The following is a 24,770-nucleotide window of genomic DNA, read 5'->3' as shown; positions in this document are numbered from 1 at the left end:
TTGGTTGACAATTACACTTTGAAAATAGACTGAAAATTAGATTGTCCTGGGATTTCTAGATGTTTACTCCTCTATTAGTAGCCACAAATTGATCACATTCTCCCTGGCTTAATAAGGAAACACGAGAGATTTTATCAAAAAGGTATAAAATCATCTATAACACCTGAGTTGCAGAGTAAAATCTTTTTGAAATAACTACATATTATAATATGAAAGGACCAAAATATATAAAAAGTAAGTACCAACAGACAAACATCAATGATTATATCATAGTGAAAACAACAAACAAGAAAAAAAATTTACATTCTCACCCCTCAAAATTATTCTATTTATATTCCATGGACAAAGTTACATGATGTAATTTTTTAGAAAATATCCAGTAGCCTTAGGAATTAGCATTTTACTATATCTAATTACTAATAACACATCCTATGTATTGATTTGATAGTACTTAATTTAATGATTTGTATAGTTTTTACACTATAATATCTCTTCTGTTTCTTGAAGTAGTCTATATATCTCTAGATTAGGTACAGTTTTGTTAGTGTAGCATAGAAATTATAGAAATAGTGTGCTGTGTACTCTGATATAGGGTTAAATAATTGGGAAGAAAGGAATTTAATTGTATACTTTTGAATTTCTAAAAGAGAAGTCACTGCCAAGCATAATATTATATAATAATGTTTATAAGTGTTTAAGATAATTCTCATTCAAAATATGATGTTATTGTTTGGTAAATGGTGAGAAATGATCAAGAGTTATTCCAATAGTGTAACTTTTAGTTTTAGTTCAATAAAAATCTAGCAGAAAGAGGAAACAGAAGCATGATTGTAAACTATGCATTAATTAATATATGCAAATTAATACTATGAAAGCAAAATTGATTGTAAATTTAAATTAGACAAATATATAGGGGATTATCATCAAATATATTCATTAGTCCTCAGGAACAGAGAAACTGACTTCATTTGCACACTAAAATATTTGCTGATTTTATGAGAAGTTTGGAAAATGTTTGTGGATAACAAAACTGCACTTCAAGGTATTAGAGCCTGTTAAGTATTATAGCTATATTCATAGTTGTCAAATCTAATACTAAACTAGTTCAATTTGAATTAAAATTTAGAAATAAACAGGATTTCAGCAAATTTAATAGAAAAAGGGGACAAAGTGAGAGGAGAGATGGGAACACAGGTAGGTGAAAAATAAAAACCTACCCAATGGTCATTAAGGCCAAAATTCACTGTTCCAGCAGGCATTGTATTTTGTGTCATATTTAAAATGCTCTGGAGGGAGCTGGAGTTTGAGCTCAGTGGGGCAGTTGAGGATGTGTGAGGCTCTGAGTTCAATCCCCAGCACCCCACTCTGGCACCAAATCCCAGGGAACATGATGTTTTAATGCTAAATCTTTACAACCACGATCCAACTTCTGTATAGTGGATACGGAAGTGCATATTCCCAGGAAGGAGAGTTCATCTAAGTGTCCGATTGCTCAATGCTTGATCAACGTGTCTATCTAAGTTGAAAGATCAAAACCTGAGAACTAGGAGAAAGTTATCATTCTTCCTCTTTCTCTTTCTTTGTCTTCTTTTGCTTCTGTCAAATGTGCAGGTCATCAACTACACAAGTTAATCAACTAGGCAGCTGCAGGAGTAAGAGTGTTGCTCTGAAGATCTCCTACTACTGCAGGTCTCCCCTGATACAGTAGCAGAAGTGTCGTGGCCCCCTTTGGGGCCGGCTTCTACTGGGTGGCGCAGCCCTGGCTCCAGTATGTGCTAAAGCACCCGATCCCCCGCACGGGGTGCGGTGTCATCACGTGTCACTGAGCACCGAGTCCCCGAATTCTGCACATTGAAGGCTCTCATAGTTTTTGCTCTGGCCTTATTTTCTCTCTTTAGTGACTTCTACTTGGCTCCTTATCCATCTTTTCCTTGCTTTCCTCTTTACTATTTCCCTGAATTACGTTCCTTCTGCTCTAGTTCTGTCCCCTATGGTTTCCATCGGCCCCCAAGACAAGATGATTGGAAGGCGATTGGGTCATGGGCCACCATACTCATCAGTGACTTCATCCGTTGACGAGTTCAGGAGCTAACTGTGCTAGAAGTGCTAGAATGAGTTGGAAGTCGGGACTGGTGGGAGGCGGTCACTTGGAACCATGGCCCGGAAGGGCGTTTTCTTCCCCCCTTGGTCCTCCTTCTCACTTTCTGCTTCCTGGCTGCTGTGAGTTAAACAAAGTTCCTTTGCTAAATCCACAGCCCTTTATTTTGCTGCTTCTGCCTTGAAGTCAGCTGACCATTGACTGGACTGACCCAAAAGTGTGAGTCAAAATACATTTTAAAATGTGGATATCAAGCATTGCATCCCCAAATGGAAAAGAAACACCTATTCTGAAACCAAAGTTCACAAGTGAGTATCCACAGATAAAAAATAATTTCCTTTTATTTTCTACAAAAGATGTAAGAACAAGAAAATATAGAAAATAAGATTAGAATGCAAATACCTCACTCTCTGTTGCCTTTACCTGAGCACTACCTTGCAGATAATAAAATCAGATTAATCTGTATCATTTTTCTTGGCTGAATATCTAAACTTTTCCATATATGGCATGCTCTCTTCACTGAAATTAAATATATGTTTTTGAAATCTTAATGAATTGGAATTAATGTTTACATGTGAATCCATTGTAGTCTCTGCACCATTAGATGCGTCTTGCTGCTCCAAGGTACTACACCACATAGTTACGACTGGGTTAATGAAATATCAGCTAAGGGCCAGTCACAGAACCCTTGAAGGAGAAAATTAACCATGCTTTCAAAATTAAAATATGTAAGTAAATGTAATTATTTGGGATACCTTTTATATAAAATCAGAAGAACAATTTTAATTAATGAACTTATATTAAACACTACCAGATATGAAGTTTCTACCATGACTCAAGTGTTCAACATACATTTGCATAAACACCCATAACCTACAAGACTATACATGGCTTTATGATCCCACTTTGACAGATAAGGAACCAAAGGCCTAAGAAGAGTAATTTCATGTTAAAAGCCACATTATTAATAAAAGAAAAATTCAGAAATTATAGCTATGCTCTTATTGCTTTTGTATTAGGGCTCTCGATTAGTTTACTAAATTCTAAATGACTTAACCAGTTTATTAAAATTATTCTGACATTGGAAGATAACATCAATGTTTAAAATATAATCCATCATTTCTGCAACTAGAAGGTCACTTTGTCTGGAATAGATTTAGTGAGGTGACAAATCAAATTCAGTGATTGTTATAAGAAGTAGGAAAAGCAGAAATAGAGAAAATCCATATTGATCATATTTCTAAGAAGCTTTGCTGTAAAAACAACGTACGTTATATTGTGATTGACCTTGATAAAGAGCAATCCTGATTACAGACTCAGGAGAGAACTCAATGAAGTACTGAATTAAAATATAGTAAGTAGTAGGCCAGTATTTTTAAATTACCTTTGCTGATGATTATTGAAAACTTTTCTCTGTGCCATTCACATTCAAGCCACAAGACCTGTGAAGATGACATTCTTATATTCCTCCTTTTCATAAAGCTTAGAGAAGTTACATGATTTGCTCTCTGTCTTCTGTTTATTAAATGGAAGAATTAGAAGTCATTACATTTTTTCCAGACCCTTAAGCACATGTTCTATCTACTATAACATGACCAAATCAATCGTATGAGATGATATTCCAAAGGAATAGCACCTGCAGCCACAGAGAGAAGAGCAAAACAACCTTCCATAAAAATTAACACAACAAATAGTGCTGCTCAAAAGTAAGTTATCTATAGGCAGATTGAAAATAGTGATATACAGTAAGGTCAAAATAGACCAAGTTAGCACACTGGCAAAGTTTGTGAGCAAAAATGAAATTCATAAAAATAGGAAAGCCTTCTTCAGTATACAAATACAATATTTGAAAGTAAACATGTAGGCAGAGGACTCTAGAAATGAATTCTACCAAAAGAAAACAACAACAACAATAACAACAACAACACAAAAAACAGGAGAGACATTAACAGGAAATCAATATCCCATGAATCCTATGCTATCAGACACAGAGTACCAGTAGACTGGTACAAAATATCTTTCCTATAACACTGAGATTCCACCTCACCCTACAAAGAATGGCTGCTATCAAGAAATCACACAATAACAAATGTTGGCGGGGTTGTGGGGAGAAAGGAACCCTTCTCCATTGTAGGTGGGAGTGCACTCTGGTGTAACCACTATGGAAATCAATATGGAGATACCTCAAAGAGCTGGGACTAGAGGTTCCATTTGACCCAGCCATCCCTCTGCTGGGTATCTTTCCAAAAGAATTAAAGGAATCATACCACAGTGATATATGCACACCTGTGTTTATAGTGGCACAGTTTGCAATAGCTAAAACTTGAAAACAGCCCATCTGCCCATCAGTTGGAAACTGGATAAAGAAGATGTGTTTTTTCTATAAAATGGAATATTACTCAGCCATAAAGAATGAGAAATTAGGTTCAGTCATAGGAAAATGGATACATATTGAGGATATACTCCTAAGTGAAATAAATAAGTTATACATGTGTAAATACCGAATAGTTTCTCTGGTGTGAATAAACTATAATAGTACATAAGATCCTAATGAGATAATTGACTATGTGAAATAGGAAGAAAAGGGCTAAAGGTGTAGGGAAAGTGGGAAGGGTAGGGGAAAGGTAATAAGGGAAAAGAAAAATATGAGAAAGTGAAGAAATGAAAATGAAGTGTTTGTAAAGGGGGAGGGAGGAGGGGGTGAAGGGAGGGCAGGGACAAGGGGGAAAAATGAGAACCAAGACCTGCCATGTAGAGGTACAGGATCCCAATGATGGATGTACCTGTACTGTATCCCTAAAATGTACCAATAAACTCAATGGGGGAAAAAGAAAAAAGAAAATATCTCTCCTGTTTCTTGGATAAGAATTGCAAGCTTTCTGCAATCAGAAAATCAGCCAACATTATTTCCAACAGTATCAGCCCCTCACAGACAACCCATATTTCTGCATTCCATCAAAGACAAAAACTTAAAAAAAAACAAAAACACTAGGAAGGGCATTGGATGGTATCTGGTTGCACCCCAAAGGACCTAACCCAAAAACTAAAGATGAATGAATGCCAGGCATAGTGATCCCTGCCTACAGTCCCAGCACTGTGGAGGCTGAGGCAGGAGGGTCACTAGGAGTGTGAGTTTGAGGTTGGCTTGCGCTCTGTTGTAAGCTCAAGACTTGCCTGATCTGCATAACAAGACCCTGTCTAAAAACAAAAATCAAAAGTTTTTAAAGCACTGTAATAATAAAAGCACTTGATAGATTACTGGGTGATAGGATGATATGGATTAGTGCTGCTCTCTAATAAAATTAAACACAATGTTATTTACGTTTGTCCGTACTTCTGTGATATAAGAAATGCATATCAGTGCTTGACAAGAATAAAATTTTATATTATAAAAATAATAAAATTGTATGATATTTGTACATTTTCAAATTTCATTTCATTAAATTGAGGAAAAGAGTTTGAATATAACTATTTCAGATTTCAAGAACTTATATTCTACAAAGGTAGAAAAGATACACTCCTAGCAATCAAGACCTATTGTAAAATTATAATAGTTCAGTCAGTAAGATTAGTATACATTTGAACTACATGTAGATCAGAATCTGGTCACATATTTACTGTAAATATATAACTTTCAATATTAATGCTGAATATATTTTACTTTGAATTGAAAGCAGCTTTGGGATTTGATATTTGGATCAGTTCATGTCACATATGAAACTTAGACTGACAAATTATTCCAAGAAAAGGTAACATTTAATTCAGAAGAATTAAAGAAATTAGAATTTTATTTTAATCAAAGTAATGGTAATCTGTGTCCTATTACTTATTCAAATATTTACCATTTACGTCATGTTGGCCTTAAGCATTAGCAGTACAAAGACAAATATAGCTACCTCTAATTGCAAAGGCCTCTTAAATTATTCAGCCGGGATTTAGCTCAGTGGTGTGGCTGCCTTCCTAGCAAGCACACAGTCCTGAGTTCAATCCCCAGTATCCAAAAAATAAGAAATAAAAAAATAAGTTATCCAGCCTGCTCAAGACAAAGAGCAGGTTATAAGTTCTTCTACATTCATTTCATTTATGTTCATGAGAATGGCCAACTGTCTTATTTTCAAACAAATATGGGATTTTCATTATGATGGGAATTTGCAAGTTACTATTTTCCGTATTGTGTAACTGATTCAGACACAAAGTTTTAATCATTCCTAGATTCTGTAGAGAAATATTTATGTATTTATTTATTTAGTTATGTCGATGCTGGGAATTGGACCTAGGCTGCCACACTAAGCTACATGCTTGGCCCCTGCTAATGTTTCTCTGGAAACCGGGTCTTGCCAAGTCACTTAACTCTCCAGGCGGGGCTGGAACGTCCTCTCCTCCTGCCTCAGGTTTCTGGGATTGCAGGTGTGGGAAGCCGCTGCAGCTGGCTGAGTGTTCTGCTTCCTATAACGTACACTTTAATAAGATGTAAGAGTAAGCAGAGGGAGCAGTGTTTTAAAAATGAAACTGATTGACATAGAGGAAATTTGAAAATATTTAATCAAGAAATCGCGACTCAAGATAGAAGTCAAATATTAATTTTCTGCACTTGAAAAATTTAAGATAATAGAGAAAAATAAAGGCAAGTGGCGGATATGACAGCCCCTGCTGAAGAAAGACAGGAGGAAAGAGGACATTTTGTCTCTGAAAATTTTCTCATTGCACATATATTGTTTATCAAAAGCAAAAGCAAGATATTTCATTTGGAAAATAATTCACATGACCCAGATCACTCTCTTATTTACCCAGTCATTGCTACTGAAAACACTAGGTAAACTCATTCTGACGTGTGCGTTTTGGGAAGGTCTGTCTGTGATAAACAGTAGAGGCACAAAATTGGGATTTCAATTGACTATTGGAATCATGGAATTTTTCCTGCATTCTTGGAGACAGCTGAGTTTTAATGTACAGTACTTTATATTTTTCATAATTAAAGTAGTGTTTAAACTACAATTCCTTTTTACACTTATGCTTATTTTAAAATATTTTAATGAGCTGTTTATGTGTTATCGTGCCATAACAAAAACACATAATAAAATGTTATGTGGCACCGCTGTGCCGTCAACGAGTATGGAGGAAACAGATACCATTCTCTAGGTATGAAGATTAATTTTGTTCTTACACACCGTCTTGGTTACTTTTCTCAATGCAGAGACAAAACACCAGACACCCAAGGTTAAAGGAGGACAGGTTTACTGCAGCTCACAATTTGTAGAGGTTTCAGTTCACAGTTGTCTGGCTCCAAGGCAGGTAGAGGGTGGTGTAGAGCAGGCAGGCAGAAGGCTGCACGTGACAAGCAACAGGCAACAATGGCAGCTCCCTTTCAGTCTCCTGTATCTTCTCCAGGGTGCCCGCCCTTCATGAGATTAGCACTCAATCCCCTGACCCTAGCATGCAGGGAGAATCAGTCCCGGCATCAAATCCTCCATCCCAGCACCACACACCCTAGATCCAGCCATCACTGAAAAGCCCCTCCTGTGACTGGGTGAGGCTCTGAGGGACACAGACACAAGCCACAAGGCGCACCATTTTGTAATGCATGTTATTATTTATTCCAGTAACTTTCAAGGCATATCAGGAGATTTTTGAGCCTTTAATTGAAGATAAAGTGTTGAAAAAAGTCCAAAGTTAATGAGTAGGAAAAAGCATTGCCTGTCTTTACACAGCCATTGAAAATACACCACAACATATAGATTACAAAACCATCTTCAAACCTGAAAAATGATTTTTTTAATTTCCAAACCAATAAATAGTACACAAAAATATATGTATAACTAAAATCACTTCAGTCATTCCTATATTTCCTTCTAGGTTTTATCCTTTTTGTGTCAGGTTTATATAAAAAATTATTTTATCCAGTCTCCAACTGATGGGCAGTTGGGCTGTTTTCAAGTTTTATCTATTACAAACTGTGCCACTATAAACATGGGTGAGCATATATCACTGTGGTATAATTCTTTTTGAAAGATACCAAGCAGAGGGATGGCTGGGTCAAATGGAACCTCTAATCCTACTTCTTTCAGATATCTCCATATTAGTTTTCATAGTCTGCCCTCCCACCAACAGTGGAGAAGGGTTCCTTTCTTCCCATGACTCAGTCAATATTTGTTATTGGTTGATTTCTTGATAGCAGCCATTCTTTCTGGGGTGAGGTGAAAACAGTGTTGTTTTCACCTGCATCTCTTGAATGACCAGTGATGTGAAACGTTTTTTTCATGTATTTATTTGATGCTTTTACTGTTTATCTGAGAAATGTGTGTTCAGATGATGTGGTTTTTCTATAAAATGGAGTAGTACTCAGCCATAAAGAATGAGAAATTAGAGTCATTCATAGAAAAATGGATACATATTGAGCATATACTCTTAAGTGAAATAAATAAGTCACACGTGTGCAAATACAGAATAGTTTCTCTGGTGTGAAAAACTAAAATTGTAAATACGATTAAAATGGTATAACTGACAGTGTGAAATAGGAAGAAAAGCGCTAAAGGTGTAGGGGAAGTGGGAAGGGTAGGGGAAAGGTAATAAGGGAAAAGAAAAAAAAATACAAGAAAATGAAAAAAAAATGGAAATGAAGTGTTTGTAAATGGGGAGAGGAGGAGGGGGTGAAGGGAGGGCAGGGACAAGGGGGAAAAATGAGAACAAAGACCTGTCATGTAGAGGTACAAGATCCCAATGATGAATGTAACTGTACTGTATACCAAATGTACCAATAAACTCAATGAGAAAAATAATAGTTCTTTTAACAATAGTCTCTGCTTGGTTTCCATTTTGCTTCCTCCTCTCTCCTGAAGCTATTTGCTCCAATCTGATTTGTGCTTCCAACACTGCTGAAAATTATGTCTCAAATTTTCAGACAACCTCTACACCTTTGTCAAACCCAGCGGATAACCCTTAGCATTCATTATGTGGGGAAGATTTGGCTTCAGGTTTTTTATTCATGTCTCCTTAGAATTTTTTTCATCTTCTCCTAGGATACTTTTCTGTTTTTGTCTTACCTTCCTGGCCTCTGCCCTTTATACATGGGGAAAAAAATTAACGTTTTGCAGACTTGAATGCTTGAATAGCTGCAACCCCTATGTCCAAAGAACCAACCGTTCTCCTCTGAGATCCGAATCTCTTGCACTCTGCATCAGAAAATATATGCAAGTTTATTTCTTGCTGCTTCATTTGTAATGGCAAAAGTGAAGACAAAGCAAATGTTTAGAAAATAGACAAATAGAGTTGTGTACTTTAGTGAAGGGTGCTGTACGCATGAGTGAATGAAAATGAATGAACCTTCTCAATAGGCCGCGGCAGGATGACTCCTAGAAATGGAAGGTTGAATCAAAAAAAGCAAGACCAGAAAACTAAACACCACCATATATATTTTATCAGTCTTAACAATTGGCAAAAACAATCATAATTGTTAGAAGTACACTCATACATGACAAGGCTGTACTTTGGGGGCAAAGGAAAAGAATCCAGACTTTGAACAGAACTTGTTACTGTGGTACGATGGTCTTGATAGTAATTTTCTTCATCTCCTGCTCTCCACTCTCCACCCCTCTCCTCTTTTTCCTCCCACTGTTGGGGTTCATACCCAAGGTCTGAAGCATTTTGAGGAAGTCCTCAACCACTGAATTATATCTGCAGTTAGTGTGACAGAATATGTATGCAGCAGAGTTAATTCTGAGCAGCTACTGAGTATCTCCTGTCTTTGTAGAATGCCAGAGATGTGTTAACAGATATAAATGAATTCGCAGAGTTCATCTGGGAAGCCCACTTAAAGATTTTAAGTTATTACATCACTAATATGAAGGTTTCTGTCATTAAGGAACTTATGAGAACCACAAATTTCTTTCTGGGAGAAAAACAAGCATTTCTTGAGACTGCCATTCCCCGGGGAGGAAATGAACGATTATGAGAATTAAGTGACTCTCAGAAGAAATATCACTAACCAATTACATCATGCTTCGTTTGCTTTCAGGATGTCAGTGTCATTTGACTAAAAGCAAACCAACAGAAATAAACCTTTAAACAGATTTGCTATAAAAGAGTGAATAAACATAATCCATAAAACAAAGTCTTCAGACTTGCTTATTGTCATTTTTGTTTCAACTCCAGCTTTAATGATTTAATTTCGTTCATTTTTTTTTCATGGAAAACTATCTCAATTCTTTCTTTGGCATCCTGCCTAGTATAAATAACAAGGAGTTGTTTATACTCTTGAATCCTTGCCTTGCTCAGATTTGAAAGAGCCTTTTATGTTTCCAACAAGATTTAGAAATTCCATGTGTCCTTGAGATCTATCCAATGGTTAATTTCAGTCCTCCAAAGTGAGGAATGGTATCTAAAGAGAAGAGTCATTAACTGCTTAAGGTGCATTGAAATTTTAATTGACTTTGTTTTTTCTAATTCAATTGCGCACCCAGTGGCAAGGCAATAAATCTTTAGTAAGGAGGTTGATATCATAACATAACATCTTTTGCAAAGATAACCATAGAAAAATTTCATTTCTATATTCAACTTTAACATGTTCTGGGGTCAGTGTTTTTCTATATCAACATCTTACTGGACCAAGAGTAAAAATATTTAACTTTTCTAGTTGCTGGATCACCTAAATACTGTAAGTATACAAGGAAATCTTGGAGTTACTTCATACTATTTATTGAGTGAATAATTGTTGATCTCACATATATAAATTCTGCACAGGCACCTACAAAATTCATGAATGCCATTCAGTCAGGCAGGAGAATCTCTGCTTTTGCCAGACTTTCATTGTGTAAGAAAAGTAAACAGAGTTAGTACTGGTAGCACCGGCCTGTAATCCCTGCTCCCCAGGTGGCTAAATCAGGAAGATCCCCAGTTGGAGTCCAGCAGCCTCACATATTTAGTGACTTAATGAGATCTCATCTCAAAATAAAAATAAAAATAAAAACAAAAGGGCTGGGACGTAACTTAGTGCACAGGCCCTACATCCAGTTCACTTCTCTATAGCACACACACACACACACACACACACACACACGAAGAAAAAGGAAAGGAAAAGACAGAAAGATAAGTAGAATAAAAAGACTGGTTCCAGCTCCAAAGGGGGAAATTGTCAGAGTCCAGAAATTGGATGGAGTTGTATGACTCTTAGTCTGAACCTTATGACCACTTAGAAAGAGGTCCCTCAGAAGAAATGTCATCAACAGGAGTTCAATCGCCGACATTCACTGTCATAAATAAACTCTATGGTCATCTGTTTCCATGATCTAATAAGTCATATAGATATTTTCTAATAATTTTGTGGAAAAAACATTCTTTGTCTCATTATATCTTCAGGACAGGAGATAGATGAGTGCCTGACATCAATGGAGTAGAGAATGGAAGAGGGAAAAATTCTATCATGAGCATTAATGGGTTCTCTAGGACGCTCCAGGAGCAAAAGAGAGAAGAAAGAAGACAAGATTAGTCATGTAAGAAATGCACTGTAGTGGCTGCTCAGGAGCATATACAAGACCCTGTGAATATTTTCTGAAGGAAGACATATTTGCAAATTATGCCTGGGGGAATTCAACTACAGATTGCTGCTTGTCCATACTCCTTTCTGTCCCTTGGCTAGGCCCCTTGGCTTACTAATTCTACAGTAATGTCAGAATCCAGTCAGTTTGCAGAATAAATAAGAAATTTTAACAAAATTTATTATATCTTTTATAGCTCTCTCTGAGTTATGAAAAAAATACAGCACTGGGCAAATACTAATTGATACTCAGTACAGCGATAAGTAAAATTCAGTGAATTTAGTCATCATAATGAAGTATCTTCTTTGACCACGGTCAAGAAAGTATAGATTATAGGAAATCACAAAGGGAAAAAAAAAAAAGAAAGAACGATATTGTCATAGAAATCAAGAAAGCTAAATAGAATTTTCTTTAGCAAAATGTAGTTTACCAGCCAAGTTTTAAAGTGTACTTGAAACATGCTTAATTGTAATTATACCCAGAGCCAGCCAACTGGGACTTATAAAGCATTGAGTTTTCATTTCTAGGATTCCCTAAAACGTGTGCCATGGTAATTCTTCACCTTAATATACAAATGGCACAGAAATGCACTAGACTCCTTCACATTTGATGGGATATAGGGCTAACTAACCACAAAGGCTAAGACTCTGACTTCAGAAGAACACTGGTGGATATTTTTCCATCCTTAGATTATGCAAGTATATATCAGACTAGATGTAAAGACACAAAATACATTATTCATAAATTAGACTTGGCTAAAATTAAAAAAAAATTTTAAAAATAGTGGAAGGAAATGAAAAGTCAAATCACAGTAAGAAAAAAAAATGACATGGGTATATTCCCCAAAGAACCAAAGACATGGCATAAAAATGGCACTACAATTTATAATTCAATAAGACCAAGACAAATCAATGTAATTTAAGAAGTCAAATTTTCTCAGTGGATATTTCATAACAGTATATAGATGGATGATTAAGAAGCATCTGCTTGATACAATAGTGAGCACAAAAATGGAAAGAAAATGACAGTAAAGGCTGGCGTCAAATATAGGCTAAGATGTGGGGAAATCAGAACTCTCATGCAATGATGAGGGACTATGAAATGGGGAAGAGCTTTGGAAACCTGTTTGACAGACTTTTAGTTTTAAGAAATTAAATATACATCTACTCAATATCTAAACAGTCCTGCTTCTAGGCATTTAACCAAATGTACAAAGATATATCCACAGAAGATTTGTTCATTAATCTTTTGCATCTTTATTCAGAACTTCAAATCACCTAAATGTTCATTAATAAGAAAATAAATTATTCATAAAATGTAATATTTTGCAGCAATAAAAAGAACAAGCTATTGGAGCACATAAAAATGTGAATGAATTAGACCGTAAATTTGAAAACTTAGAATGCAAAGTTTCATGATACATGTTTGATTCATTTGAAGGTCTCAGTTAATTCAGAATGGTCTTAATCAATGCTTATTTTTATAAGATGAGCAATTTTTTCTAAATTGAAATGTATGTACACTGAATCACTAAATGATGGATATTTGAAAAAAATCACTCAATTACAAAGATATGTAAGAGAATTAAAATACTATTTTTAATCCCATTCAATATTCAAAGTAAAAATATTAAAAGTAAAAGATTGACATAGCAGAGAAAATTAGTACTGTATCACCATGAAATAATCATAGCTGTCATTCAGAATAATAGCCAAGTTAAGAAATGTACAACTTGCTTAAACACTAGGCTTGAAGGATTTTTTTTATGATTGTACAGACTGTTTAGTAACCTATATTTAAAAATTCTAGGCAATATTATGTTTTGAGTACCTTCCTTGTCCATAAAATTCTTTTGAGAGCTGTTTCCTCATTGGAATTCTCTATTTTCTTTGAATGTAACCAATTTACATTTTCACATAAGATAACAAATTCTTTAAATGTAAAGGAAAAAAAATTATATAGTCATATTGAATAGCATATTTCGATACTTGACCTGAACCAAACTGTCTCACAGAATCTACCATATAAAATAAATACTTTTTTGCTAGTCCGCAGAATCTATTTTTCACAAAGAACTTTAAAGTGAAACTTTGATATTGCAACATATAACAGGGTTGTGAATTCTGGAAATTTGAAAAATGTTCCTCGACTGGTAGGAGAAATTGGAAAATCAGAACCTGCTTTTGTGTGTATTACCAAAAAAACCCACAAAACTCTTTTTTTATTTGACTGGCATTACTCATGGAGTGCAAATGTGGCTAAACTAGCACATCCTGGAAAGCGTAACCCAACTGTTTGTAACGACCTGAGCTCTGTCACAGCTCTGCTCACAACCCTTTGATGGCTTCCGAACTCATAGACATTTATTGTCTTCCCAGAGGTCTGCCCGGCCTTGTGTGATCCTGCCTCATTCTGCCTCTTCCTCTGACTCTTGGTTTAATCATTTTCACACGTGTCTTACAGAATTAGAATCTTTGCACTGGCTTATTTCCCTTAAAAGTCTCTCATTTCCATCATCTGCTTGCTGGTGTCACTGGTTCTATGTCAACCTGTCATTGATGACCGTGTTTAAAACAACAAACTCTCACCTCAACCGGCTTTCTATTTCTGTGCAGCTAGGGTTTTGTTATTATGGTGTGCCTCTGCCAAGGAGATTTTTGTACATGTATTTACACTGGTTTTATATCTTTCATTATATTTTTACTCTTAATATTATTAACTCATGGGAATTTTTCAAATATGAAATGATAAAATTTATTTTTAGTCTTTACTGAACTGTGACTATTAACTTTCAAGCTATACTCTTTTCCCTATTACAACTTTAGGAATGGTTTATTAAGATTAAGCATTTTAAAACCCGACTTTAAAACAAAACAAGAAAAAAAAAACCCAAGAACCCTCTGACTTTGATTTAAAATAGCAAAATTTAAAAACTGTAAATAAAAATGTGATACTGGCAAATCTGTGTTACTTGACTGGGTCTCCGCCTTCTCTATGGAACATCATCAATTGAGTTTCCAAGATAAAATGTTCTTTTTCCTGAGTATTTCTCAACAAGTGTTTCTGATGCAAGATGTTCTGGCTGACCAATGATGTTGGAGAAGGGCTTTAAAGGATCTTTGGGAAAGCTTTTGCTCTGCTGACAAACTGCATAAAAATACAGTTATTTTTACCTTAGAAAAACAAAGCTACTTTTATGTCTCTCTCGCTCTCTTTTTTTTTTTTTTTTGCTTTTTTGAGACAGGGTCTCACTATGCAGTGAGAGTGACCTGGAACTCACTATGTAGCCCAGGCTCGTCTCGAACTCACAGTGATCCTCCTGCCTCAGCCTCCCGAGTGCTGGGAATACAGGCGGGCGCCACCACACCAGGCTAAGCTACTTTTATCTTATGTTACTGTAAATATGTTTTCTATTGCAGAAAAACATACTAAATGATATGGCCCTCTCCAAACAGGACTAAGGAGACACAGAGTGATGTGTCAAGACGTGACAACGCATAATGAAAACAGTGAAATATCTGGGTCGATGGCATTCTAAAATTAAAAATAAGGAAAGACTGTAAGAAAAGTATAATGTGCACTACATTGAAAATTAAATCCTTCATTCCTTTGTGTAGAAAATAATAACTTTGAATTAATTGGTCACCAGCAAGCTGGATAATTTTTTGTAACAGAAAAGGATGAATATTTCCATTCTTAAGTATTAATGAATTAAAGTAGTTATGACCTTGATCCTCTATATCAGCTTTGTTGGAATAAGAAAAGCTCAGCAGATCAGAAAGGCATGCACATGAGTGTGTGTGTGGCTCAGGAGGTGTGACTCTGGGTGCAGTAAGTGGTCTCTGGTGCATTTCCTTTCTAATACTGTTTCCCTGCTCTTCTTCCTGGCCTCCGTGTTCTGAGAATCTTGTTTTTTTTCATGCCTTTATATCATCATTTCTGCCTTGGAGCAAGGCCACAGATTGAACCCCCTTAAATCATAGCCCAACTAAATCTCTCATGCAACACCCCTAAATTGCAGTTATTGGATACTGTGTCTTAGCAAAACGAAAGCTAATTATATCAGTCATCAAAAAAAGACAATTATACATAGCTAAAAATAAATTCATAGGATGAAAGTGTCTGTTAAATAAGAAAAAAATTAGATATATAAATAATCAGGTATGTGTAATTAGAATAGGTAATAAAATTAAGAATGAAAGATAAGACCAGTAGCACTAATGAGAAATAAAGTACTGTATTTTTCACTTGTGCTAATATTCAGTCATGTAAGACTTTGCAAAGCAAATCCGTAATATGAACAATGAATGCTATTTGTTTTTTTATATAATCATTCTGTATCTAAGGATCTGTCATGGCTTGTATCTAGCCCCCCACCCCAAAGCCTTGTGAACACTTAGATGGGGCTTTTTGGAACTGGCTGGATTTAGGGCAGTGATTACAAACCTATTCAGGAGCAAAACACATTTGCATTCCAAAGCACATTTGTTTTTAAACTCAAAGCGCCAATACTGCAATTAAACCTGAATACTGAGGTCTTAAGTTTAAAAAAAAAAATCAACTGTAATACGATGGTTGGCTGCTGTCGCAATTTGGCTCTCACGCAGACAGATATATGGCTGCTGCAGCACGTATGCCGTAGGTTCGCCAACACTGATCTAGGGGTGTGAATGTGGATTCAGGGTGTGCTACGGAATTATGGATGTGGATAATGGAAGCCCCACACAGTTTGTGGGTGACACCAGTCAGTAGGGTGGCAGCCTGGATGGAATGCAAAGGGACGGAAAGAAGGCAGGCTGGCTGCTGCTGCTGCTGCTTTGTGGCCCTTTGCTTACCCTGCCATGGACTGTTTCTGCTCCTCATTGCAACCCTGCCTTGGAGCCGGCTGACTGTGGACTGAAGCTTCTACAGAACATGATGCGGAATGAACATTTCTCCTTTCAACTTCATGTTTTGGGTATTTCGTTTCAGCAATGAGAAAAGTAACTAAGACACGAACTAATCTAACAGAAAAAATATATTCACGAAGATGCGGATATTTGAATTAACTAGAAAAGAATAAAACCAGAACATCTTAGAATAATTAAATCAATTATAGTACAGTTTTATGATTAAAGTATAAGGACCAAAAATTAATGTGTGTTAAATTCTAATCACATGTGAAATATGTATAGTGTGGAAAGATGTGAAAGGGTATAAAATTGTGTATCTAGAATGATTGTAACTATTCAAATATATCTGTGTTTTGTGATATGATAGGGGATTTTTCCCCTTATTTTGGTTCACTTTTGGATTGGATAACTTTTAGTTTGAAAGGGATGGAGGTTGTACATTGCATTGTTTTTCAGTCTTCCTCGTGAAAATAGATATACTTTCTTCAAGCTCAAAGACCAATATATACACCTCTACAGTGAACAAAATATTACAGAGTGCATACTAGAATATGGCCTGTGAAAACATACCAAGAATACATTCCTAGTTCATTTTTCTGTTTGTATCAAAATATATTACATATATATGATGTTATTAAGCATATTCATCAAATAGTACTACAAACAGTAAACAGTAATTCATTTCTATATCAGTATGTAAATATTGAGCATTATGTATATATATATGTCTCTGTGTGCAACTGTTTATATAAAACTATAACTATACATTTCAGAGCTTAACTTCTGAACTGAGATAATCCTCTTTTGCAATGATAGACTTGCCTCCTGCTACTTGCAAATAGTATTAACTCTAGGCAACTAATCTAAACCTCTTTTTACCAGTCATAAAATGATCATGGTAATAACAGTAATTATTTCACATTGTTTGGGTGGAGGAGAAGTTAAATACTGTAATGAATACAAAACACTTAGCATAGTATCAGGTACTGAAGAATCACTCAATAAATGCCAAGAACTGGATTTATTGAGCTTCCATTACATTGTAATTCTCATGAAATCTGTAAATTAACTGCTAGTGTTTCTAATTTAAAGATTAGTAAAGAAACAATGAGAACAACAAATTAATTATCCCAATCTCACAATGTCTTTCAAATCCCCAAAGGCTACAGTTGTTTTTAAAAAGGACAGGGGAAAATAAGAATTTGTTTTCTAGTTTTCAAGGGGAGCTAGAGAAAATAGACAGAAACAGTACGATCGGTACATTTATGGAAATACCAGATAAAATTCAGAGAATTACTTTTAAAACTTTCATGCCAATTATATAGCATAGTCTGATGGTGTGACAAAAACACACAAAAGTCATTGTACCTTTGTACACATTTTTTGGCTGTCTTCCGGGTTGTACTTTCCCTTTACTCTTTCTTTGTTTTTGGTACCAGTACCGGGGATCTGGTCCTTGCACTTGTGAGGCAGGTGGCGGCACCACTGAGCCAAATCCCCGGTCTCATTTCCCTTTATTCTTAAGGCCTATAGTCTGACTGCATGGGTGTTGGTGGGATAGATTCCCCGACCACCTCAATACACCAGGATGCTGCAGGCACAAACACTCTCGGGACTTCTGCCTTAAATTAGCGCTGCACGATTAGCAAAAGACGCCCAGCTCTCAATGGTATTAGCAATGACGATGAGAGAACACTGTCAGAACTATAAGCCATGCAGGATATTTTTTAAATAGATAGATGTTGAGAGAGTTTAAGAGTGGAAAAGCAAGAAATTGAAAAGACAGCAAGTCAATGCAGATAAACGGAGGGTGAATGAGAAATAGAGCTACACCTGTAATCCGTGTACTGAAATATTCCTCGCATCAACATAGGATTTGAAACAATTTGAGCGTATTTAACTGTCACTCAGACTAGAAACAGTTCAGCTGTGTAATAACAGGATTTCATACATAAGTACAGCTGTTTCACACCTTATGTGTAAGATCACTGGAACTGTACTCTGCGAAGGATAACTTCCCCTTCGCTTGGCTGAGCAGCACAGATTACTCAAACATGCGGTGGTGAGGCCTTACCTCTGAGTCCATCCTTTTCTGCACTGCATTGTATTTTCATCGCTAAAAGTGGGAGTGCAATAAACCTGGGCATTGCTTTTAACACGGAAACAAGGGAAAACACCCCGGAAGACTGGGGACGCATAAAAAGTCAATGTTGACAATCCGCGTCCACCAGAGCAGGACAGCGAGAGAACAGCGTCAATCGTTGCTAACAGGCAGAGTCACAGAATCAAAACTCAAACACAGCATAGCGTCAGGAGGCTCCGACCTTGACAGACTGCCAGTTTTGAATGTTTTCAATTGGAAGTGCAAGCATGTGTGCTCGACTTAAGAAAATGCATAAATACTATAAATCTAGTCTATATATAATATATCTGAAATTCTCTTTTTGTTTACTTGCTATGGTGAATCTGATTAAAATCAGTTTCTTGTAAGACAGAAAAGGTGCTTCATATTTTTACATAACCTATTTTTCAACAAGAAATTGTGAACAGCTCTTTTAATAATATGGTGTTAGCTGATTTTCACATTTTATCACCCAGCTAAACAATAATTTCACTTGTTAGGACAGAAATGTGAATGTCCCAGTTGAAATGATATACTGTTCAGATATTTATGTAAGTTATCTATAAGTAATATATTCTACTATTATACAAATATTGAATTTAAAGTGTGTTGTACTCTTGCACATTAAAATTGAGTATGTATCCCTAAATACATATTGCACTGTTGAAGTACACTTTCATTTTACCAAAAATTATGCCTATGCTGTTGTGAATGAAGCTTAGAGATCATTGCTTTGCAACACAATAGTCCTTTTTTACTACCTGAAAAGGTCACAATTGAATTTGCATTCACTTTTTATAGAAGTAATAGTGGTATTCTAGTTTTGGGAAGTCAGAGATATGGAGATACTTTGCTCGTGAAATTCTATATTTCCAAATGAGTAACAATGAGGTGGTCGGTATGATTTTAACTGTACTATGTGTTAAGCACCCTTTAAAAATAAATTAATTTTACCCACAAAATATTCACTCTCCCCTTATCAGTTCAAAACACACTAACCTTGTCCTAAAGTTTGTAGGATGAGGGTGTCCATCATACAAGGATAAGTAGTCGTATTCTTCTTCTAGTGCAAATGACTGAAACACAATTTGTATTCTATTTCCTTCTTCTGCTATTATTACCCATGTACAGTTTGCACCATTTGGATATCCGTAGGGGAATCCAGGGCTTTCTACAGTTCCATTGAGTCCTTTTAAAGTTCCACCACACGTATAAATAAACCCTACAACAAAAACAGATAAGCAGATATTAATATTACATATAAAGGTTCAGGGAAGTTAATAATTAGAAAAGTCTTATTTTTCCAAAACAAATGTTAATCTTAGTTTTATAAATGACATTTTAAGAGCAGGATAAAGTATGTGCATATTTCTATACAATATATATTTATTTATTTATGTACCTTAGTTAAGGTCTTACCTTAAATTTAAATGCCAAACTCTATGAATCAGCGACCCTTAGGAACGTGAGGAAGAGAACTCCACAGGATTCGGCCTGTCAGTGTCTGGGATGATTTAGCAGTGAAGGAAATTTGGGACTAATCTCTCTCGGGGAAAGAGTGAGCATAGCTTACATAGAGAGTTAGTCTTGGAAAGTGAGAGAAGCCCTGCTCAGAAGGCGCGAGGCCAGAGCTGCATGTGGTGGAAGAGAGGCTGACTCTGGATGTCACACTCTCTCCTCACAGTTTCCCTCTATGCCCCTCTGGAAGCCACTTTTTTCACTAAACAGCTGCATGTCCTAGAGCAGCTGAGCCAGCGACTCTGGTGGTGAGGACTGTGGTTTAAGACTGGTTCAAAAAACTAAAATCCAATCCTCCGAGCCACATTCATTTTGGGAATGCACCCTTATCATCTTCACATATGGCAGTCTTAAGGGTAGGATGTGACATGACGTTTTTACTATTTTTCTGCTCTTTAAAAACTTAACCAACAATTAGATTGGGTAGAAGTCTGATTTTAAATCAATACTCGTATATATTTATATGTTTTTTTCTCATGCAGTAAAAGGCAAATGGGGCATTTTATGATAATAAATAAATAAATAAACAGTGGTCCCTTAAATTGCTTCTTGCAGAGCAATTACTTTGAAGACTTGGGTTAATTAGCTATCACCCATTTCTATTAGTTTCCTGCCTGAACAGCTTCCAATTTGGACTTCATAACAAATGCAAGTGTGAACCCCTTTAGCTGCAGTCTGATCTATGAGATGCTGGGTGTGTTCTCAAGCCCACAAACCTGACTGCTTTAGAGAAGGGACATATGTCCTAAAGTGACATACTTCTCTTTGTCTGCTAATTCTTTACAGGCCTGATAATTCATGAATTTCACATCCTTTCTTTTTTCCCTTTAGAAAAGTTGAGAATTACATCTACTTGAAGCCATCTTGTCTGTGGTTTTCATTTTATTTTCATTTTTGTTATGATATTATCCATTGTGATGACGTATCTTATTTCCAAGACTAGGTTCACTAAAAACTAAGATCGGAACTGCAGTTTTGAAAAGTAAATAAAGTCTCCCCTTGCAGATGCTTCGTAAGACTCATTTCATAATCAGCTCAGCATTTCCTTTTCTAGGTCTTTTCTAATCATCTACACACATACACATTTTCCATATATTGATATCGTTTCCAAATGGTTTCAGGCATACTACACCTTCACTGATATTATTCTGATTCACATGTATAGTCCCCCTACATTTCCACTTGTTGATCGATTGCAGTGCCAGGGATCGAACCCAGAACCTCATGCATGCTAGGCAAACAGCCTACCACTGTATCTCCCATAGCCTGAGCCTACGACATTCTTTCTCAGTGACTGCACAGACACAGAGCACCTGCGATGCCTCTGTTATCATTTTCTTATCAGCAGCTTCATTTTTATAGTTACCGATGTGTTAAAAATCCCACTAGGCACTTTCTCTTGTGCCCTTGCATATCTTTAAAATGGAATCCGAGAAGATGTATCGCTGATTTTTTAAACTTACATTGATATACTCAAACTGATTTCAATGCATTCAAAAGTTTATGCAGATATCATCATCATGTGAAGTTTCCCACCCCTAACCTCAAGCACATTAGATTCTTTGAAAGCAAATTATATAAGGCAAAAATGTCATACTATTTTATTTTTGAATTCTCAGGGTGCAACTGAGATAAATATCTTGTTATGAAGTTTCCAGTTATTCACAATGTCCTCTAAGGAGTCGCCTATCTGCATCATTTGTATACTTTAAGGGCTACATTGTCGTATTTCCTGAATATTTTAGGCTACAATTGCTGAGGTTTCTATTGCTTCGTTGCTAATCTATATTTGCCTTTGTATACACATTTCTAAAGAAGACAACTCTGCTCCTTCTTCGGAATTCGTTCTTCTCACAAAATTTGGGCAGCTTATTATGCTTTGTGGTTCATGTGGATCCTGATCTCCTCTGCTCGTCTCCTCTGATAACCCTTCCACAGGCCTTCACGTGTGCTGAGCCGCAGTGGTACAATGTTGGGATGTCACTTTGTCCTGTCTTCTGGAACTCCAAGTAAACCATGAGGCAGTGGGGTGGTTATGCTATCACTACAGGCCTCAGTGAGGGTAGGATGCGGATAAGTGTGTCACCCTGGGCACACAGGGAAGCAAACAATCTGCATAAATCACTGTGGGGTGATGGAAAAATCCTTCCTTAAACTTGCGTTGCAACTTTTCACCGATTCAGTCTGGTAGTTTCTGAACGCCTCACGTTGTACTCTTGACATTTTGACTATTAAGGTCCACTTAAAACAGTTGATTTATACTGGAAACGCAATCAAAATTTACATGTTTCAGTCACATTTTCAACCAGAGTTGGATTAACGAAATATTTTTCAACATTTGCCTTATTTTTCTTTGATGCAACATCTCAGCTTTCCTATAGACACAGAGTAAAGCAATGACTATTCGCACAACATTTTAAATTATATCTCAAGCTTTTTTTTTCTTTTGTGCTAACCAAGGTCCGTGACACAGTAACATTCATAACTGTGTTCACTTCCATCGACCATCATCATAAATCACTGTAACTGGCCCGCTACACCCAGTTATGTTGACATGATTCCTACGTCGTCATGAATTTCCCATGATCAAGTCAGTTGTTTTTGATTCTTGTCATTATTATGTATTTGGAACAGTTGATCATTCTCTTTCCTTTGGGAGTCTCCAATGCTTCAGTGATAACAGTCTGCTTCCCCTAAACTTATGGACTTCTGCTTCTAGAAACAAACCTTTGCTAGATTTCTGTCTTCTGTTATTTTTGTACAGGTTCCTCAGCAACCACACACACAGCAGCAAACACCACTGCAACTGTAAACCCGTTACAGGGTACAGTTCACCAGTGTGAACTGTGACCGACACACATCTTCATGTGCATATTATCGCCTCTCTTCTGTATATCTCTATGCAGATACAGTGAACCTTGTCAAAGTTTAGTCATCCCTGGCTTTCAGGAACCTTTCCCTATCCCTTTATCTCATCATTTTATTCTTTAACTGTTTTCTCAAGTCTATCTCTCACTCTTGGTCAATCTTAATTGTTTTTGGATTTAAATCAGTTCTTCCTCACCTCCTGTCTGTCACATTTTGACTCCACCATATCTCTCCTTCATGGCTTTGCCTGTCCACTCAGTTCTCTACACTGCTGCTGAGGTCGTTTTTACAAAGCCCTAACCCTCCACGTCTGACACTTGCCTGTAATCTCAAGCCCTAAGGGAGCCTGACGGGGAAGGATCTTAACTTAGAACTCAACTTGGGAAATTGAGGAAGTTAGCGAGATTCTGATTCAAAATTAAAAAAAGGTTTAGAGATGTAGCTTGGTCTTGGGTTTAATCCCTAGTAATCCCTAGTAAGCCTGGCCTTTCCTCCCTGCACACGCACGCATGCACGCACACACACACACACACACCTTATCATTTCCTAGCTCAAAGTTATTCTCCAGCTACTCCTCAATGTTGAATATCCACTCTTCTCTCTGTGCACCTTACATATCAACTGACAGATTCTTTTTATTGTTTTACCGAACCAGGCCTCATCTTTCATTTTAAACCCACAAATTGGATTCTTAAAATTCTTGGAGGGGACTTGCACAGAGTTCTTCAGGGATGGCTCACAACTGCTTCCGCTGGACAGAGCATACCTGCTGGAGCACGAAGCAGTTCCTCAGGGTTCTGTCACTTCAAACACACTGAGTTGGGGAAATTTTCCAAATAGCTTTGCTTCCCTAGCTACTCCTTTTACTTTTAATATTCACCTCTTGTGATGTAACTTTTTTGTACAATCTGTGTCTTCTGAGTACTTCACAAATTTGTTTTTAAACCTAGTTGACTGGAGACAGGACCTAGCATTTACTAGAAATTCAGTATTTTTTTAAATGAATAAATTCTTATTCCAGTCTTTATTATTATTATTTTTTTACCAAAACCATACAACAACAAATATTTCCCTACTGAGGAATTTTTCAATATTTGCTTTTTATAAATTTGGGTTATGCATAATTTTCTTATAAAACTCATATTAATGGAAAAACACATTTATACATGCATTAGAAGAACGAGTAATACTGTGTAAAAATATTCCTTTACTACAGTGCCCAAAAGCTTTCAGAAAATAGTAGTTTTTTATGTGAAATATCTCACATGACCTCACCTCAAAGATGCTTTCTTTTGATTTTTAATCAAAAAGTGTTTACTTTAAAAAGTGTTTATAAATAATAATAATAATAATAAAGTGTTTATTATAAATACAGTAGATATACAAAGAGTGTGCTAAATAAATGTACATACATGGAAAATTTAATAAACAATCACAAATTTGAAGCATACTTTACCAGTAAGTGCATCCAGAAGTAAAACTACCCTGCTCTTTAAGTTGGAATTATGTTTGCGGTGAGAATATATTTCTTTCCCCCTCAAATTAGCCATTATACTCAGACCAATAGAACTTCCTAAACTTATGCATCTAATTGTATTGTATATTTTTGCTATTTTACCGAACCAGACCTCATCTTTCATTTTGAACCCACAAATTGGATTCTATTGAATTTCTATTCTTCTTCTTCTTCTTCTTCTTCTCCTTCTCCTCCTCCTCCTCCTTCTCCTCCTCTTCCTCTTTCT

General features: G+C 36.2%; 1 protein-coding gene across 2 annotated transcripts in view; it reads right to left on the bottom strand.

The window, feature by feature from the left end:
- Nucleotides 1-24,770, bottom strand: part of Csmd3 (CUB and Sushi multiple domains 3) — a 1,090,649-nt gene that overhangs the window by 957,817 nt on the left and 108,062 nt on the right. For both annotated transcript variants that reach the window (XM_010619527.3, XM_033759931.1), the window contains exon 2: nt 19,642-19,864. In XM_010619527.3, coding sequence (XP_010617829.1) covers nt 19,642-19,864 — 223 coding nt within the window. The remainder of the gene's footprint in view (nt 1-19,641; nt 19,865-24,770) is intronic.

Source organism: Fukomys damarensis, unplaced genomic scaffold (genome assembly GCF_012274545.1).
Source record: "Fukomys damarensis isolate Sample0158 unplaced genomic scaffold, DMR_v1.0_HiC HiC_scaffold_5, whole genome shotgun sequence".
Classification (NCBI taxonomy): Eukaryota; Metazoa; Chordata; class Mammalia; order Rodentia; family Bathyergidae; genus Fukomys; species Fukomys damarensis.
This window is presented reverse-complemented; position numbering and strand designations above follow the sequence as displayed.